Consider the following 20,942-nt stretch of genomic DNA (forward strand, 5'->3'; position numbering starts at 1 on the left):
TATTTTGCTGGGAACACCTACATCAAAGCATGAAGAAGGCTTCGCTCTTTTAACCATAAAAAGACACACAGCGTCTGCTTTTTTTAAGGGGGTCAGAATTCATGCAAATCATTACAGGCTGTGAGAGAACAGGTTCGAATAGCAGAATGTTCAGCATGATCCAACATTTTGTAAACTGCAGACATCAGCACTGTTCTTCTAGTAATCATTCTTACAGGATCTTAAAGGAGCTCAAATGGTTTACAACACAATATTAGTTGACACACCAAGTTAAGCCATAGGGGTAAAAGTACAGTATGTTATTAGGTCACAATTCTAAGACCAAATGTATTCATTTTGTCACCTGTTGCCTCTTCAGAAATTGAACTTTAAAGAATTAAACCTTCAATTTAAATGTAAAATGTAGATCCATTATAGTTTTCAATTAGAGGCAACCTCATATCCTAAATCAAATTCAAAATACTGAGATCACTTGTGATTAAGCATGTCATTTAATAAATTTAAGGAAACACTGGGCTTTCTGGTCTTAATTTAATAAATTAAGGAAACTTGAGGGCAGAAAGAGATTTAGATTTTTGTTCCAAATGATCTTGAAATTAATTTTACCAATCACTTCCTTAAGAAATCCAACAATCCAATAAAATACCAAGCATTACCTATACCATCTGTAAGACTGAGCCTCCCCAATACCAGGATTGGAGACTCGAAGGACTTCCTTCCAGGACTGGAGGCTGGAAGAACCATCTGTTGAAGAGTTGTTCGCGCAAGCAATCTGATTTCACTCGCGTGTAAGACACACATTCACTTTTTGAAAAGGAAGAATAAACAGTGTATTTATGCTTCCAATAAAAGTCATATACCACATGTACTGAACAGTAAACGTGTTACAATACATACTGAGAGACAATAAAAATGCAAAAAAAGGCTGCTGGCTCCAATGTTCATTTATTGTTTTTTGTTTCAGTACTCAGTTTTCCTTTTATTTTCACTGATTAACTGCTCAACAAATCCCAGTTTGCTTTTTATGCATGGTATAAAAACAGAAACCTACAACAAATCTGTTGCACATTTTTTTAAGAAACATTTTTTTCTGTTTTCCATTATCACCATAAACAAACTGAAACAAATACACACGACAGATGAGTATGTTTCAATGGATCTTGACCAGACTGGCTGGCTTTTCAAGGAATTCAAGATCAGATTCTGCAGATTAAGTAGTATACATAATACAAGGAGTAACGCAGGGATAAAACCCCAAATATGAAGGCAACCGCAATTTCATGCTTCGGTGAAAGCTAGTTTTATAGACCACACCTTTTTTATTTAAGGGTTTAGTCTCAAATCAATCTGACAAATATAACTGAAATAAGGCAAAATAAAAAACAATCTATAAGCAAATTAAATCAATCCATCCATCCGCCCACTCACCAGAAAGCTGTTTATTCCCAGTAAGGGTTACAGCAATCTGAAGCTTATCCAGGAAGCTCAGGATGAAAGGCAGGACAAATTAAATCAATAAACTTAATTTATAAAATTTCAAAACCTTTTTCTTAATCTAAAACAAATCAACGTTTCTAGAGGCACGCAAACCAAACAAAAACTTTATTTGACCAAAAACTTACATAAGAACGGACTGATTTTGTTGCAGAACATGCTTGTCTTTAACTCCCCCTTTAAAATCGGTGCTTCCTTGCTTTGTTGATGAGGTGCACTGCAAAAGCTTATTCTCCCAATTAATTAAAGAAAACAGATTTATTCTGTAGGTCAACTTTATTGAACAGAGAATAAAAGTTTAGAGTACTCTCTTTTTTAAAATGATGCATTTATATTTACATATGTGTGCTGCCTGAGTACCTGAGCCCAGAAACTAAAACACAAAAGAGATAGTCTGTTTCAGCTATTTACACCCTTTCCAGAGTAACACATTTTGTGGCCTAACAGCCTGAAATCAAGACACGTTACATTTCATTTTTAATTAATTTTAAGAAAGTTTGAGCATTTGTTTTTGACTTAGAGACTGTGTATTTCAATGTTTAAATAAAGGTAAAATACATTCTGATTTAATATGCCTTGATAACAAGCTGTGAGGTCACAAAATGTTTGTTTGGAAAGGGTGTGTAGACTTTCTATAGCCCTGGACATTGCTCTTGATTTATATACATTAATACAGTATAAGAATATACAACATCCATCTTGTTTTGTTTCTTTTTAATGCTTTGGATGAGAGTTCTGTAGCATTAAAAGTGCATTCTTCATTGCTCCTTTTTAAGAGAAACAAAAATAATCACGCTTCAGTTAGGAGCAGGTGATACATGAAGAACATAGTATTAATGTGTAAATTCAGGTGTCACCATATATAGTAAATAAGAAATTAATGAAAGAAAAGAAATACAGTTGTCAAGACGGTAACAAAGCAATTTGAAAGTCAAACATTTTATTTTTCCATGGGAATATTAATCTCAGATCATTTTGCGTCACACGTTTCCACATTTAAATAGGGTGTATTTCATATAAAACTACAGGTAGTGGATAGAAAAATGGAAATACCAAAGTAAAGTCACTTGACAGGGCAACCTGTGAAACCAGTATGTCCCAAGTCCCACTCCTGCAGTATGTGCTGTGGCATAGAGTACTTCTGTAATTCTGCAGGAGGGATACAGCACCATTCTTCCACAAGAACATCAATCAGTTGATGGAGGTAGAGAAGTTCCTGATTGCCTGAGATGATAACATCTGCATCACGTTCATCAAACTTCTGGGCGACTACGTGTGCTCACTGGAAGGGAAAGACCCCCCCCTGCTGGAAAGAGCTGGGATTAAGGAGATCACTCAGTACTATTAAGCACTGCAATAAGCATTGGAAACAGGCCTGTGAAAGGAACTGGGCGCAACCAAACCATATCAGAAAAATGCACTGCAGAGCATTGCAGAACGACAGGAACCCTTCACTACTGGAAACAAGGCCTCTGTAGAGTTCCTAAGCTTGGCCCCACACGTGCAGTAGACCATTTGTTGAGAATATTGTGATTGATTAACATCACATTTCTCCACTGTCTGGTAATCCCATGCTTGTAGTCTTTGCAGCACTGGACTCAAATGTGTATTGCCAGGTTTATGAGTGGTTTGTTCTCCTCTTCCAGCCAAGCTAGTCATTCTCATAGACAACCAGACCTGTCCAGTATTTTGTTTGTTATTCAAGCAGGTATTCAAGCTACTTGCTTGAATAAAGTATGAATGAGCCACAGCTGAGTGAGCTGAGCTTTTAAATATACTTGGTGTCACTCATTTGCCCAGATGCTTCCATTTTTTGGTCCAATACCTGTAGATCCTCACTGCTCAAAAGAGATTTCACCTGAATTAGTTCCACTGGGGAGCAGGTCTGTTGCCTTGTCCCCAACAGAGTTGTGTGCTGTTTCGTCCTGCTTGTGTACAGTACAGGAATGTCCTCAGACTGACTGCAGGCTGTCAGGTCTTCATCAGTCGCTCAAAGCTGATCAAGTATCAGGATTGAGTATCTCCTTCTTTGGAACATTTACAGTAACAACAAAATAAGTGGTAGATAACATTTGTCCCTACTCTTACACCAAACATTTGCATAAACATTCAAAAGGCTTACCAACTCTTCGTATTAAATAAGTAATAAAGAAAGTAATTTTGGAGATGGTAAGACAGATTGACCTTTGGGTTTGACCCCTCCTGTCACATGGCCTCCTTAATTAGCGTTGACAGCCTCTGGAAAGCCTGAAAAAAATATTGTTTAATCAGTTTCAGAGAAAAAGCCCTAGTTATTGTTTCTTCATCTGCTAATTTCTAGCATGAAATTGCTAGCAAAAAGGAAGTACATACTTTGCAAAGAGTTCATTTGTTTTTTTTGCCCGTATTAAAATGGTTTTCCCTCAGTGATATCATGATATCACAAATGTTGTTTTGCACACACCTGTCTTAACTCTATGAACAGGCTTTGTGGGTAAAGCTTGTGGAGGCTGAGGGCTTTGTCTTTGTGTTCTGCAGTTGTCTGTTTGGCAAGGGCTGAGTCATCAGAACATACTGTACATCATCAATGAGGGGAAAAAAGAAACCTGTTTGCTTTTATTCAGCCTGCGTTTTTTTTAATCTTTCTAAAACACTGCCACCTCCCGCTTTATACTGCTGTATCTTGCTGCCCACATTTTTGTGGAAATCTACTAAGCACGAACACTTGCCCCTTTGCTCTGGGACTGGAAAAAGAAAAAGACAACTGTACCAGGTCAATCTGCTCTGGAGAGGACTGGGAGAAGGCTGCTCTCACATAGGGACAGGGCTCAGAACTGTTTATATTGAAAACTCCTCCAGGGACGAGCAGCACCTACACAAAAGAAAAGAGTAATGTACAGTAGAAGCTACTGGTGAATAGAGGTTTGCATTCGTTTTCAATGTGGTACACTGAGGCTACCCGTGACTAAGAATAGGAAAGGTTACATATTAACTATTAACTTGTCATACTAGCAACCAAAATGAGCACTTGTTACAGGAGTTTGGGCTTTTGGGTTTGGGTTTGAGTTTCTTCAAGGACCCCAGGCAATCTGCTTTCTTAAATGTTATTCTGATGTCTCCCTATCCACAGATAATAATAATAATAGTAATAATAATAATAATTGCTTACACTTATATAGCGCTTTTCTGGACACTCCACTCAAAGCGCTTTACAGGTAATGGGGACTCCCCTCCACCACCACCAATGTGCAGCCCCACCTGGATGATGCGACGGCAGCCATAGTGCGCCAGAACGCTCACCACACACCAGCTATCAGTGGGGAGGAGAGCAGAGTAATGTAGCCAATTCATAGAGGGGGATTATTAGGAGGCCATGATTAGTAAGGGCCAATGGGAAAATTGGCCAGGACGCCGGGGTTGGGATTTTTAATGACCACAGAGAGTCAGGACCTCGGTTTTATGTCTCATCCGAAGGATGGTGCCCGTTTACAGTATAGTGTCCCCGTCTCTATACTGGGGCTTAGGACCCACATGGACTGGAGGGTGAGCGCCCCCTGCTGGCCTCACTAACACCTCTTCCAGCAGCAACCTTAGTTTTTCCCAGGAGGTCTCCCATCCAGGTATTGACCAGGCTCACGCCTGTTTAGCTTCAGTGGGCTGCCAGTTGTGAGTTGCAGGGTGATACAGCTGCTGGCGAGATCATTTATTGATTAAGACTGAACTTGAATTTATTCTTTCCCTTTGATGGCTGTTCCTCACTCAATTCTATAAATTCTATAAAATGGAGCTCTTTGAAAATCTCACAGAGAAAAACACCCTCTTAGATTTCTGAAAGGCAATTAAAAAAATTAAAAAAACTGATAGGCTTTGTGCTAGCGTGACCCTTATTTGGAGTAAGTGGCTTCCTGACGATGCATGGACTTTCATTTGATAGTGCAAATTAAGTTATCTTTAGTATTTTTGAATGAAAAGAGAGAAGTAAACATTACACTGGAGGGAACACAATGTTTATAAAGCATTAGGACAATGAAACCTATGCATATTATATTACAGGAAAGTATTTACCATTTCTTATTGCATATGCAGAACTGAAGAAACCACTCTTTTCAAATAATCTTCTAATCTGCACCATTTATTTAAATTTTAAATCATGCTGCTGGCATCTGAGCAGTCTCTTCCTTTTTGAATAAATCAGCTTTCCACAATTCAGTTCTGCAAATTGACAAACATGAACGAAGACCAGAGGATCAAAGGGCATTTGGTTGTTTGTCAGAAGATGTGACAGTGCAGCTCATTTAAATTCAAGTTTGATCTCAGAAACGGAATAAATGAAATATTAATATCCTGAAATCTATTATTTACAAGCGGAGAGATTTTATTTTTATTTCAAAAGAAGTGGGAAGACAGATTTTAATTGAATCAAACAGGAAAGAAAGAAAGTATGTCTGAGAAACAGATTTTGTTCAACTATGACATATTGATATGGAAAAGTAAGCGCTGCCTCATATTACTGGATTAAAATATCGTCTCATTCTTAATTAGAAAACACATTCCACTGCCAGAACAAATTAAGATGAGAAATTTCTTCCAAGAAGAATAAATAACCTGAACAGCTCAAAAGTGGATTTCATTAGTGGGTTTGTTTCAGGATACTCATAATCTGCCGCTCATCAGTTATTCTGAAACCCTTGTGGACTTGAAAGACATGGATTTACTGCAATACTCCTTAATGCAGCTGCTAGCTGCACACCAGCAAAATAGGCTTCAGTCACCAATAAGATGTGAATTATGGCAATTCAACTCAACCACCTAATCCACTAAGAGAACATCAAGGGACAGAAGAGACGTCTATTATACTAAATTTAAAGGCCTCCTGCAACAGCAGAATTCAGCACTTTCCAGAGAACAAGGTAACATCACATTCTGTAACAGGCTCAGTGCCTGCTGAGCTTTGTAGCTCACAGCAAACATTAACTTGAAAATAAGTCACAAAGAGTCCAAATAACCTACACCCATGTATATCACAGTAGTTGCATGAAAGTCATTAGCATTAAAAATGTGTGTCAGAATGCTACTAATTTAATCTCTTTTCTAACAATATACATGAAATAGGCTTGTGCGCCAAAGTGCAGCTACAATTATAGTGCTCAATGTGCTTTGTGTAAAAGGTAAAAATGAACTAACCACAAAGCAACTCTTTAAACACACTCAAGAGTTCAAAGTTCTGTGTTGACCAAGCCTTGATTTAATTGTCAGATCTAATCACGTATTTAGTAAAAGGGTTACTTTAAAGGAAAATGGTCAGATCCCAGAACCTTTCATTTGGTGACCTCTCAAACAATATATACATAATAATCAATTAAATGGTTTTGTAAAACTTAACATCTTAATTTCTAACAGCTCCTTCGCAGGCAAGCAAATGTCATACACTGAGTAACATACAGCCGTGATGCAAAATGAATGCCAATTTCTACTGAATTTTAAGGTATTATTTTTCAGAAAGATTTCTACATGTACAAAATGAATAAAAAGTGTTTTTTATACACTATTCCTATACCAAACCCTTTCAATTTAATACATAAACAGCATATTACTGATCTGATGAATTTATCTATATCTGATATTATAGTACCAATGGCACTGTCATGTGAAAACTATACACAAGCCAACTTATCCAGATCCCAGATGCTTCTATTAAAGTTTACTAGTTGGCATTAATGCAAAAAAGTATTAATCAGGCTCACCTCCTAAAAAGTTCCCAAGTGTCTTGCAAGATAGCTAATGAAGAATTGTCTTCAGCAATCCAATTATTCATGGTAAAGACAGACTTTTGCTAATTTCTTCTGGACAACAGGGAATTTCAATTGTAACTACATGCTAACGAAATTCAGTGAAAGTGATGCGGTGCTTTCTACGGGTGTCTGTTAATGGTTATGTTATGCTCAACAGGGTACAAGAGTTTACCTCCTTTTCTAAAGCTTTCTCCATGATAAGCCTCTGCGTGTCTGTGATTCCTTTTAGCTTGATCCAGAGAAACATGCCGGCCGCAGGGGCGTGCCACTCTGCTACACCTGCGGAGCAGACAGGAGGTCAGGCTGGCTTGACAGTTCAGTAAAGCTGTGCTTTAACAGAAGCACATGTTGGCCATTGGCTATTTCTTCCCACCCCCCAGGCTGTGGAGGGAAACAGTAGGAATCGGCCTTCAGCAGAGTATATCCCGTTACCTAATGCTAATCTTAAAACAATGATAATAAATAACAGAAACGTTCCTTCAGCCTGTCAGTGTAGGGCATGCCCTTAAGCCTGGGAATCTATCTGGGTGTTCTGTACACAATATTCTGAATGATATTTCACTAGTACACTGGTAGACGTGTAGTGAATACATTGTTTTCCTGCAATGACAGGAAATTAAAATGAACTCTTTGTAACCTCAGCAGGCTGCTTTTATCATTATTTTTTCTTCCAAATCCATCATTCTTCCACACAGCATGAAGTTACAGATTTTCCTCATGGTTTTTGAAAGAACATGAAGTCTTCAGAGAGAGCATTACAGTTTGTTACAGACCCTTAACAACACAATTTAGGGTGACCCATGGTGCAATTAATTACAGCTTTCCATTAAGAAAATGAACGGCAATATACAGTAGTCCCCAATGCTATCTTAAGTCTTCTGGATTGGAAAACGATCCAATCTAAATTTCACAAGTGTTCACACTTATGTTCGACACACTTTTGCTTATATTTACATGTAGGAAAAGAATGTGAAAATGTCTTATGATAGAAGTAACTGCTCTGCTAACACGTTGACATTTTTTTTGTTTTAAAACAGTACCAACCTTTGAGCCACTTGTCTGCAGAACCAAGCATGGCATCACGCTGTTTTCTGTAAAACTCCACCACACTGCAAGTAAAGGCATCACAGTAAAAACTGCAGGAGCTGGGGGTTTGTGTAGAGGCACACACCTCTTCAAAGAACTGCCTAGAAATTACTGGCCCATGAGGCACTGAGAAGCCACAATCACCACTGTCTCATGAATACCTGCTTTCCGTTAGTAAAATGCAGATCTAAGAAACGTTTAAAATGACAGAAAATACCTTACCTCATGGAAATTAAGGATCCATTACCTGGATCCTTCAAAATAGAAAATCTAGCACCATACTGCTTAAGAAAAGTAACTGTCAAAGAGCTCTGTTACTTTAAAACAGAGTTCACTGGGTTGGGCACAATTCCAAAGAGAAGACTCTAAAGGTAAAATAAATATGTTTAAAAAGCTTCATCCACTGGAGTATCTGAACAATACCGTACTAAAATAAAAGGTATTTAATATTTTAGGCAGTATGTTTATTAATTCCTTTGTACTGCCAATGGCTCCTGTTGGAATATTTTTTAAACCCTCTTTTAATTAACAGAAACATAAGATAGGTTACAAAAATGGATGCCATTCAGACCATCTTGCTTGATCTAAGGGTCTTACCCAGATATTTCTTGAATGAAACCCTTGAGTCTGCATCACCAAAGCTGGCTAGCACACTGCAGGCATCCAGAAGACAGTCTTACATTTTAATCTTTAACACACAATCTCTTAAGGTCTCCAAGTTTCCACACTTGTTTCACTATTGGTTCTGAACTAGTGCCATGACCTGAGTTTGTGAATGCCTTTCAGGGTCTCAAGGTGATCTCAAAGCCCAAACGGAGGATGTTTGTAAGACGTTCTAGGGCAGTGTGGCCTACAGCATTCTGACCTCCCACCCCTTACCTGTCAATGTGTTTGAGGAACCCTTCCTGTCCCCATCCCTGCAGCAGCTGTGAGACCATGAGCTGTAAAAGGGAGAAAGAGAAAGATCGGCGAGATGATACGATGGGTTAAGCGCCTCCAGGCAAAGATTAACTGAAGATCAACTGACTGCAAAATTTCAGACTAGGGTGGCGGGCAGCCGGTTTCATCAATCTACCGAGAGCTCAGCAGGGCAGGATACCGTAGCCGGGTGGCAGTGCGCAAACCTCTCATCACACCGGGAACGCACGCTTCAGAGTCCAGCGGTGCAAAGAACACCAACGAGTGGACAACCCGGGGAGAAGGGGACAAGTTCTGAGGAGGGATTAGGGGACTTGCCTGTGTGAAGGTGCTGGTGTGCATCGTAGAGGCCTGTATGTGGAGAACGACCCTGTCAATGAGCGGCTTCGGCCCAGTCACAAATCCCACCCTCAGCCTGCAAAGCAGAGAGACAAGCGGGCGAATGTTACTACGTGTGCCGTAATGCAGAAACTGGGAGTGTAGAAAAGAGAGGGATCTTTTTTACTTTTTGTATGTGTAATAGGGTAAGGCTGGTCCACATACAGGCAGTTTGAACAAAGCTGTGGTCGATTAATTGGCATTAAAAGTGCCTGGATATGTTCATTTACCCGATGAAGTGGAATACCAGTACATCACAATTAAAGAGAAAAGCCCTCCTGAGAATCTGCTTCTGTTCCCAAGGGACTTACAAAAGGGCCGGCAGTAGAAGCCAGAGAGGCTGAACGAAGAGTGACTCTCTAACCTGCTGCCTTGGTCCTGAATGGTTCCTCCAAACATTTCCGCTGTGAAAATGATCTGACAATCTCTTCTCTTTCCGGATAAAAGGTCAACTCAAATAACACCTGTTAGGCCTCCGGGCATCAGATAATGATTGGTCTTATGCATCGTGGGCATTTCAGTTCACAGCTCTATTTATATCTTATCTACAAGTTATTAATACGATTTTGATTTTATAATGGGCACTGACATTTAAGATGCATTTTAAAGAAATACTTTATTTACAGAATGCTTTGGTTTGTCTTTCATTTGAGACAAAAGCTCAGTGCACTGTATTCTCACTTTCTTTTTATTCATGCATCTTACAGACCACTTACTGAGGAATCTCAAGAGCTTCATATTCTTTACATTCACACCACTATACAATCACAATACCGTACCAATCAAAACGCAAAAACTGTAGCTGACAGTCACATCTGACTTATCAGGGGTTCCTTGCTTTGATCATGGGAGATTGATATAATAATAATAATAATAATAATAATAATAATAATTGCTTACACTTATATAGCGCTTTTTTGGACACTCCACTCAAAGCGCTTTACAGGTAATGGGGACTCCCCTCCACCACCACCAATGTGCAGCCCCACCTGGATGATGTGACGGCAGCCATAGTGCGCCAGAACATTCACCACACATCAGCTATTAGTGCGGAGGAGAGCAGAGTAATGTAGTCAATTCATAGAGAGGGATTATTAGGCCATGATTGGCAAGGGCCAATGGGAAATTTGGCCAGGACCCCTACTCTTTTCGAGAAACACTCTGGGATTTTTAATGACCACAGAGAGTCAGGACCTCGGTTTTACGTCTCATCCGAAGGACGGCGCCTGTTTACAGTATAGTGTCCCCGTCACTATACTGGGGCATTAGGACCCACACTCACCGCAGGGTGACCCCCTGCTGGCCCCACTAACACCTCTTCCAGCAGCAACCTTGGTTTTTCCCAGGAGGTCTCCCATCCAGGTACTGACCAGGCTCACACCCGCTTAACTTCAGTGGGTTGCCAGTTGTGAGTTGCAGGGTGATATGGCTGCTGGCGTTTAAGTTTAAGATATTAAGTCTAGGACAGGGCTGTCCAATCCTGATCCTGGAGGGCCAGTGTTACTTCAGGTTTTCCAAGTCTCCATAAAACAGCAGCACCTGAAGAGCTGAGAGAATCTCTCATTGGCCCAACAGGTCCAATTCAGCCAGTAACCAGCTGGTTTAGGCTGATAAGACCTGAATAGGAATGAAACCTGCAGACACAAAGGCTCTCTAATAACAGGACTGAATACCTGTAGTTTAGGGTTTGTTATTTTTTACTAGCATGTGAAGTGTTGTTTTGGTTTTGCACATATATATATATATTGTATATAGTATGAGGCATTAAAACGCAACAAAAGCAATTGGCCCCGGTACTCATTTGTTGTGTTTATAATGCAGTCTCTGTATGTATGCAAATCTTCAGCATGAGGTTCATCTGATGAAAATGAGTCACTTCCCCCTGTTCACTTTTATCTCTTTGGAGTGACACTGGCCACAGCGCATCAAAGAGGCTGTAATTTCTCCAATTCTGGAATACCAAACCACAGCTGCTGTGTACTATCTAAAGGAGAGATAAAAAACCAAACCACGACAAAATTGCACTTGTGAGTTATTAAACGATAAAGGTTTTGACAACTTTAAAAATTCATTTTCATGGTCCAATTTTTTAATTGACAAAGGGTGTTTCTGAATGGAGAAAAAACAGAGTGACATATCCACCCTGTTGACATTTATTCTTTCATTCAAAAGTGTTCAGCTTTAACAATCACTTTCAATTACAACTATTCTTTTTAAAACACCTATAAGTGCGGTTTGGAATTCAAGAAAATGAGGCATCGTTAAAACAGCTGACACAAATAAAACACTTAAAGACAAACATGTTAGTCAGAAATAACCAAAAATTCACCACTTTACCAATCCAGAATTACTGGATATTAAGAACTAGTTTGTGGGCAGTAATGATGTTTAATAAATATCTGTTATCATTAGTAACACCCTTTGTACTTAATATGTTGTGAAAACCTTTAGGTCTTGTGTCTAGCATTCAAATCAAGCAAAATACTGTTTATATAAACAGTATGTCTCTTTGGAAGTTTGATACCATAGTTATCATGAAAATACATGTTCTGTATCTTATTTTTGTCAATACATATACTTGTTGAGTCCATTTCTTATTTTACCATTCACTAATGTTATCGGATGGTCAGTCTGCTCATAGAATATTCGTACCACACAGTATCTGAATACAAAGTGTAAGACGATGTGTGAACGCTAGAACTGGGACAGTTTTCTGTCTAAACCAAGGATTAACACCTCACCTCTTAATGGCCTAAATTAGCTCATCTTACTCCCATTTCTCCAGGAGCTGTTGCCTTAAAGAAACCTGGGAAAGACTGCCCACCCACGCTGGCTCTCTAGGAGCAGGATCACATATCCCTTATTTAAATCTGTTTGAGGGACAACCCTTTAAAACTCCTTATAAATATGCCTAAACTAACGGCTCCACACAGCCTAAGTGCAGAACTGCACGGGCAACAGTGTAAGACTTTTCTCTTGAGATTTCGATAAATTTGTTTGGGTTTCCAACCTCCGACTTCACTTTAACAGGGAGACAACCTCCACCTTTCCCTCCACTCCAGAGCGTGCCTCATTCATCTGGCTTCTGAACTGTCCGGAGTTCTCTACTCACCCGGACGACAGGATCTTGGAAAAGGAGTCCGTGCGGAGAACTCGACCGTCCACGTCCATGGACAAAAACGTTGGCGCCCAGGGCTATGGAGGGGGGGAAAGAAAACATCAGTGATGTGAAGACATGCTGGACCTCCTCTTCTCTGCCGGCTGGCTCACTGTCTTTGTCAAACAGCGCAGCTCCTGTTGCGTAGCTGACATACAGTACAAGCGATTAAATAAGTCCCTAGTTGTATTACAACACAGAGACACAAGCTCTGCTCATTTATGCAGCTCCAGCGGGGATATTCTAAGAGTGAACTTTAAACTTATACTTCAAAGAGTGTCAGATTAAACACTTAACATAAATCAGTTAAAGCCCTCTTGCACTTTAAAACAAAATCTGAAAAAGTGCCACACTGTTTACCAAACCCCGTCTACCAACATCTAGAAGCAATTGCTGCCCCCATGTGGTCATGATGAGTAAAAAGGAGTTTGGAAAAAAACCCTTTCTACATGTGCATAATTACCTTTTCAAACTGTAGAAAATAATAGGGATCATCTTCAACGATGAGGAAGTCATAGTCTCTGGCAATCTTTTAAAAGGAAAAGGAAAATAAATCAAAAGAAAAAAAGGCTTGAATTATAACTAATGTATTACTCAGTGTTCAGTATCCATGAATAATTCTAAGTCTGACCTTTTGTTAATTATATAGAACCCATACATTTATAACTATATTGATAACTGGCTCCCATGCTTTGTCGTCTTAACACCACTGTAACCTTTATTCACCTAAAAACACCGGGCTGGTTTCATGAACAGACACACTTGAACCTGCACAACCCTTGAACTGCTCCATCACAACTTCCAGTAATAGCACAGGTCTGCGATACCGAAAAATGCATGAAATTATGTTTTCTTTTCACTCATCTTTTGTGACTAGTAGCTTCTGAATAGGTAAACAGCAGCATTTTAATTGCTGACTGTGCCCTTTGATGTAACTGAATTGAGAGTAATAAGGAGGCAGTGTTAAGTCACTTCTGTGACCATAAAATACAGCTTTGTAGAGTCATCTGGTTCTGTAGAAAATTAATGTTCAATTGTAATGTTCCACTTTTTACAAAACAGCAATCTCCTGCTGTTCCTATTGCTAGGGAATGAGAACCTGATAGATTTCGGTCTTCCGCTCTGTAGTCATCGAAGCCCCAGTGGGGTTGCCCCCATTAGGAATGGTGTAGAGGACTTTGGGAATGGGACTATCCGGCTTCCCGACTTCATCCAGGCTCCACTTGGACAGAATTTCCTTTAAGGCTTTAGGAATCATGCCACGCTCATCACTTGGGACATTAATGATGTTGCACCCTAGTGGCTTCAGCTGTAGAAAAACAAGAGTGAACAATAACCACAGGGTAAGTGATGAGTGCAGCTCAACCTGCCCCTGTCCAGAGGCGATCCTGGTCATTTGAGGGCTCCAGGTACGAAAAGGGCCACTCCAAGCCCAAGTCCTCCACCATGTTGGAGTCCTGCACTTTCTACATTTCAAAGGGCTGTAACTCACTCAGCACTGAGCCCTGGTAAATATACAGAGCACAAATACAAAGTATGAGGGTCAGCTTTTAATTAAGAATAAATACTTGCGGTAAGGCCTATTGTACCAACTAACACAATGTCTTTAGTTCTCAGTTAATTACTGCAAATGAAAATATTATCTTATATAATGTAACCTCATAAAATCTTTTCTGAATATTGCCCCTAACATCTGAATCTTGAAAAAAATGGATCACTTCACAAAGTTTCACAAGTCCAAGTGGCAGAGGAGAACTTACAGCAGCCAGTGTCCCAGAGTAAGTAGGAGCATCTAACAAAATATTGTCCCCAGGATTGATAAGCATTTCAAACACCTAGGAGACAAAATAAAATAGGATCTTGCATTAATATTGAGATTTCTTCGTCTTTTTACATGGAACGTATACTAAATGTTAATGCTTGTAAATATTTCACCAATTACTCAATGTCCATGAAGGCATTGACAAATTCCACCCAGATTTCTTCAGAATGTGCAGTGAAACTACTGTTGGAAACTAGATGAAAATGCTTTTACAACTGAGAAAAGGTGGTAAATGTTTGTCGATAGAGGGATTTGGAAGTATGGAACAAGCTACTCGGCCAGTTGGTGCAGCCCGTGTCCTGGCTTCTCCCAAGAAAAGGCTGGATGAGGTCCTTGAATAAATTAATGCCGAACTTCCAAATTGGGTAATAGGACTAAATGGCCTCTTCTCATTTGTAACACTTCCTGTGTTCTTCATCGCAACTGGTGCAGGGAGTCTCAAAAGGCAATATTAAATGTCTTGCCAGACAGGTTTGTCAAAACAGTACACTGGAGCCACACAGCTCACATTAGCAAGAGATAACTTGATTACAGGACCATGCGAGAATACGTGCTGGAAAAGACAATGCAATCTTAAAACTGAACTTGGGTTCCAAGGAATCTAATCTGGGGGTGGTTATCCTAGGAATTAATAGAAAACATTGTACAGTATGTGACTAATACTCCATTTTCTTTTGACCTGAACTCTGCATGTCACTGTGACTTCATTATGCAAAGCTAAGCAAACCAGAATTGCTGCCATGACAGATCAGATCAAGGCTAAAACAGAACAATTCATATTTGTTGTACACATGCTTCCTTTATTTCCTTTATTTTTATATACGCTGCTGTGAGCTTTTCAGTCTTCGTTTCTTACTTTCAACTTATTGGGAATCATTTTTGTTAAAGTGACGGCAACAAACTGTTAAATTAAAAGGACGTCTTACCGTAGAGTGAGATTTTATTACAAAATTTGTCATTGTGTTTGGTACACAAGAATAAGATATCCACAACAAATTGGTTATTGTTTTTCTTCAAACTCGTTTTAAATTATTCAAAACCATTTACAGTGTATGCTGGGCAACTCCAGCTGATTTTCCAAAAACGTTAAGTTACAAAATTATCATTTTCTCTTTTTGTTTTTGTAGTCCAGTGCTAAATTTGCACCTCTCAGTGACTCAAGTACTTCTAGAAAATGGTAAGTATGTATTGCCTAAGAGAAAAAATCTTTGAAAATCACATTGACATTTCTTGGAAGACTAACAGAGGTTGTTATGTTCTTGGAATATTACATTTTGGCCCTCTCAGCCTCTTTCCAGAGAAGGGTATGATGGACTTTTTCCTTTAGTACTTATGCTAGGTTACTCTGTCTACTTTGCAAAACTGATCAATGCTTCTAAAAATGTTGCTGGCTATGTGTTCCCTTTCTCCTATTTAAAATGAATGTTTTACATGTTGAAGATGTCAATACAATTATAATACAATCAGTAATTTCTTGTTGTTGGAAATTTGGCAGTTAGCAACTAATAGATCAGAGGATCTTATTCAACCATTTCAGTAAAAAAGCCAAGGTATCAGCTTCAACAACATGGTTGGGTAGCTTGTTCCGTACTCTCCGAAACACTGTGTAGAATGCCTCCTGTCTGTCCACCATAAAAGAAAAAAATATATATTCTAACAAAAATATGGATACTAAATTTAATGGTAATACATTTCTGGGATACTAAAGAATTTCTAACTTTAGGTGTTGTGGTGCCTTTTGGTATTATAGCTAATTGATCATTCATTTGGTACTGTAATTCCACTGTATTGCTGAAACGCCTTTCAGAGAACAAAACCAAAATAGACCATGACTGTTTCTGCCCTGCTACAGATAAACCAACCTCACAGTTACTTTAAACTGTACCTTGCACAGGCCTTCCTGGCTGCCCGTTGTCACACACATTTCCATCTGGCCTCTCTCTGGGCTGTAGCTGACCGTGGGCGGGTTATGGAGGCTTTTCTGAAGGTCCTTCATCCAAGAGAGCAATTCTGGAATCCTGAAGGACATCTTGTAGCTTAACACTTGGGGAAAAAAAACACTCCCAACTGCTTTACAGTTTAAAATAGTTTACAAATATATCAACCTTAAATACATTTTATAGGAATCGAGTTAACTGGAGAGTTAATGGGCCACCTGGGTTGAGCCGGATACTCTCTATACTTGCGTGACCCCAAAACTAAGAAAAAAAACAATACATAGAGCAAAGCTCACCCATAAGAGCCAGAGTACTGCAGGGCTCTCTTCATGATGCCCTCATCAAACACAATGTGGCCCCCATTCTTCAGCGTGATGGTGGCGGTTTTAAAGGGGAACGTGTCTGGATTGGGAGCCCCCCCTGCTAGTGAGATCAGAGAGGGTGGGGACTTCTGTTGTAGCTCAGCTATAAAGGAAAGTAAACACACAAGAGGGCTTGAAGGAATCAAACTGAACCTATGAAAAAAATAATTCAACATATACTGTATATATATTCAAAGATATCAACCCTTATTTTTGTTTAGAGAAAATGCTGGTGGGTGTTCAGAGCTTAGCTTAATTGATATACTTTGGCCAGAAGGATGTTGTTAATTCTTATTTCCCTTCACCTCCCAGGCCAAGCAGCATAATATTTAGCAAAAAAAAAAGTAAGAAGTCTTGATGTGCATCTAGTTTTACAAGCAACAGACTCCGGTCCAAATTGTACAGAGGGAACAGATGGACAGCTTCAATCACATTTTGACAATTTAAGATGATAAGTACAAAGTATCCAACACTTAAGTGTTTGCTTATATACAGAAGTCCTGATCTTAAGTACTTGTAGTAATGTCCTTTATACACTGTACTTTAAAGTGGTGGTTAAATATCGACAAAAGTCTAAATGAAGAGTGTAAACTGTGCCAAATTGGATCAATAATGTACTAAATTAGAAATTCTGTTTCAGTTCCCATGTGCCATTTCATAGCCTGTAGTACACATCGTGATTAAATATACGTTTTGAATGTGCAACTGCTTTTGCTAAATCCACCTCCATAATGTCTGTAGAATGACAATGAAATCTGAATCTACTCAGACAGGTCATAAGAAAACTCTGCACCACTTCATCACTGGTCTGCACTGTCACTGAATGGCCTTCCCTGTGGAACTTCTGAAATGACACTCAGCAACAATGCAGACGAAGTTGACAAAATATGTTGCATGATACAAGTGATGCCAAATATTAAACTAACATTTCTGAGTGGCAAAGCACTTGTAGATTCAATTTCCCAAGAAAGAAGGCTTTACTCATTGTAAATCCTTCAAACCTGCATCTTACAAAGATACAGTGTGTAAGTGACACACAATATCCAAACAATGGTAGAAACATTCATGTAAGGATTGCAAGGATTATTTTATGTTTCTATAGCTGGGTTTGATATTTCCAAGCTTACTTAACAGACGGATTGGAGAAGCCTTTCTTGCTGCACTGACAGCAGTCACAAATCTTGAATAATTCATGACACCTACAACAGAACAAAACATTTACATGAGAAAATCACATGAAACTCATTTCATTCACAACAAATCAATACGTTGTCTAGAACTGAAGTGCGCTTTGCGTATCCAACACCCTGCCCCCAGAAGAAAACAACAAAAAAATATCATTAAAGAACAGCATTCCTAAAACATTACTGTCCATGTGTTATGGAAGGAACATCTCACAAAACCACTCCTGTGTATTTACTGTAATGTGCAGGGATTTCATGAACTCTCTGTTTAAATACTTAGGAATTATACACCTTAAATAACGGAGGTCTTCAACTTTTATCCATTGTCCCCCTTATCATCACATGTGGGTGTAAATGCAAATAACGTGGTCTGCATCCTGTACGAGCTTGCACACGAGACACTGTTCTGGATGATGTTGGAGATCCCAAAAAGCAGGCAGTGTCACACATGAATATCCCGAAACGAGACACTCAACTGGCGTTATGCTTGGGCCTGCAACATCTCAGAAGTGGACTGAGCCATATCTGTCACATCCAAGGGCTTTGCAACAACGTGTTGGGACATTTCTGCTTGAAGCACTCTCTGAAATGAATTACACTCGTTGGAGGGTAACCGTGGCATGGATGTAAGGGACCCCCTTTCATGAATTGGTTTCCCAACTTGTCTCCTCAAATGCCGCAGTTATCCTCCCAAGTTCCAATGAATAAACTGGATACATGTTGCACACAGAAGGAATTCCTGATACCTGAAAGCGTTCCTTTGTTACCTCTTTGCTTGTGGCACATGTTTAGTTGCAATACCCGCAGTGAGAAAATGGCAAATGACCTTGATAGTATTAATAAATTCACCCTATTTTTCATATAGGATGAGACACTCAGGAGACAACGACAATAAGTCTCACCGGTTTCAGGTTTCGCCGCACACACTAAGCGCACTTGTAGAAATTGCACTCACTAAATAGCTGTGCTACCTCTTGTTGCCCTGTCTGATCGCATCAAAAACTCAAAAGTATTGCTGGCCCTCTGTCTGAATTTATAAATAAAAAAAACACTGCTCCAGTATGGTGAGCAGAGTTTTGCTACAGGAATCGCCATCCTTCAGATGAAAGAACTCAGGACCTCGGATTAACATGGTCATTAAAGAACCCAGGTCACTGTAGAGTAAGGATGCTAACCCTGGTGTCCCAGCTAACTTCCACTCTAAACTTGACCAGTCTGACCTTCCTGAATGGCCTGATTAATTAAACTGGTGCAGATTGCTTCTCTAACTGAAATGTGCTGCTCTTCAGTGGTAGACGAAATGGGCCCCCTTGTAATATGCAAAGCAATTTGGAATGAAAAGCACGAATTTATTAAAATGAATTCAAATAAAGGATTTACATTAATTGCATGAAACATACAGCACTTAGCGTAGGCTTATTAATAACAGAAAACTCGGTTTTATAGATCACTGCTCCTACAGATCAGAATGTACGTTTGTCAGTTAGGCAAATAATTTGTTGAATTGAAGGTACTCTGATTTTAAAGATCACTGAAGGACATGCAGAGCTCTGTTCCACATTATCTCAACCTGCAAATCACCTGCTTGGAGAGCCTGATCATTGTTCTGCAGCAACTGAAATGCGAACTATTTCAAGCCGTCATGGAACTTCAGTCTCAAATTAAATAACCATCAATCTATCCATTTTCTAACCACTTTCGCGGTTGACCCGGGGGCTAAGTCGGGGTACAAAGTGGACAGGACGTCAATCCATCGCAAAGAAAATCAATAACTTCTGATGTAATTATTGATACATTAAATGTCTAAAAACCTGCATTACGATTCTAGCGAAGTGCGGCTTTACTGGCAACTTTACTTAACCGTCACATTGAAATGCATTAAGCACTCATTAAAGTGTGATTCGTTATTCTTTCCAGATCCAAAATACATTCGGGACCTATTACACTTCACGTTTCTCGTGTTATTAAACCGTATAAACCCGTCTTATCGGGTTTATGGACACCGGGAGGGAGATACAGATTTCCAGGGAAAGGTGCGACACCGGCATTGCACGAACTTGGCTTTTTCGCGTTCAACGTTAGTATTTTTATTAAATATTATTACTGTCCTCCAGTGGTTCGGCTGTTATAAAGCAATGGTCGTAAACAGTTTACTTGGACAAAAGGTCTAAGCAGCTCTAAAGATTAAGAGAGTGTAGTATTGCGACAGGAAAAATATCGTTCAAGAGTATAGCACAATCTCACCTAATGCCAGTCCCGTGTGCTTTCGGCAGGCTGCACTGACAACTGGGCTTGAGTGATCGTGACTGCGGCTACGTCACTGTGCAGCGCCACACTGGTTTTGGATCAGAGAGACATTATGGGCAAAGACGGGGGAGATTTATGCTATTTATGGAAGAGTAATTCCTTCGTTATTTAATGCATCGTCAGAAAATGTAATTTATTGCTGTTATGGGTCATTAATAAGCAATGCTTCCTTTCGGAAGTCTACTTAAAGTACAAATCGGCCTGATACCGTCACAGATTGATGTGTGTGCAAAAAAAAGTATAAGACTATAATTCGGTAACATAAAAAAATGCATGACAAAATCACATTATACTTAGCTCTCTGCGGATGTCTACAGTGCGGAAATGTTACTCGATTTGACAACGATTTGCACCTCCTTGCTAGGTGGCGGCAGCAGGGAGGGTGGGGGTCTGTACAGGGGTGTCGACATACCTCTCGGTCAGCTCTCCTCTATGGACTCTAGTTACGCCTAATGTCTGCGTCATCCAGCAAAGTGGTAGAGTTACTTCACTGCGGTTTCTAACTCATTCAAACTGTACTCTAATT

The 20,942-nt window shown here is 39.6% G+C and overlaps 1 protein-coding gene across 2 annotated transcripts; it reads right to left on the reverse strand.

Annotated features, from left to right (window-relative positions):
- Positions 1-926: 926 nt before the first annotated feature.
- Positions 927-20,942, reverse strand: aadat (aminoadipate aminotransferase). Of its 2 annotated transcripts, none has more exons than XM_088624617.1 (14): positions 20,829-20,942; positions 18,053-18,124; positions 16,860-17,028; positions 16,512-16,644; positions 14,565-14,639; positions 13,904-14,113; positions 13,268-13,333; positions 12,760-12,842; positions 9,588-9,684; positions 9,231-9,292; positions 8,310-8,374; positions 7,438-7,544; positions 4,244-4,345; positions 927-3,741 (listed from the first exon to the last, which is right to left on the reverse strand). In XM_088624617.1, exons 2-14 carry the CDS (start codon positions 18,117-18,119, stop codon positions 3,700-3,702), a joined length of 1,278 nt encoding a protein of 425 aa, XP_088480743.1. In that variant the 5' UTR covers positions 18,120-18,124; positions 20,829-20,942; the 3' UTR covers positions 927-3,699. The 2 variants fall into 2 exon arrangements, with proteins under 2 accessions (XP_088480743.1, XP_088480733.1); XM_088624607.1 differs by lacking the exon at positions 20,829-20,942 and adding an exon at positions 20,354-20,798.

Source organism: Lepisosteus platostomus, chromosome 1 (genome assembly GCF_059453375.1).
Source record: "Lepisosteus platostomus isolate fLepPlt1 chromosome 1, fLepPlt1.hap1, whole genome shotgun sequence".
Classification (NCBI taxonomy): Eukaryota; Metazoa; Chordata; class Actinopteri; order Semionotiformes; family Lepisosteidae; genus Lepisosteus; species Lepisosteus platostomus.

Bases quoted from the DNA above. Each gene is read 5' to 3' on its own strand.
- aadat (XM_088624617.1), bottom strand. From the start codon at position 18,119: ATGAATTATTCAAGATTTGTGACTGCTGTCAGTGCAGCAAGAAAGGCT. The intron at 14,640-16,511 runs GTACAGTTTAAA...TTTGTCTCCTAG, and splicing joins GCCAGGAAGGCCTGTGCAAG to GTGTTTGAAATGCTTATCAA. The intron at 8,375-9,230 runs GTAAGGGGTGGG...CTTTACTTGCAG, and splicing joins TTCCTCAAACACATTGACAG to TGTGGTGGAGTTTTACAGAA.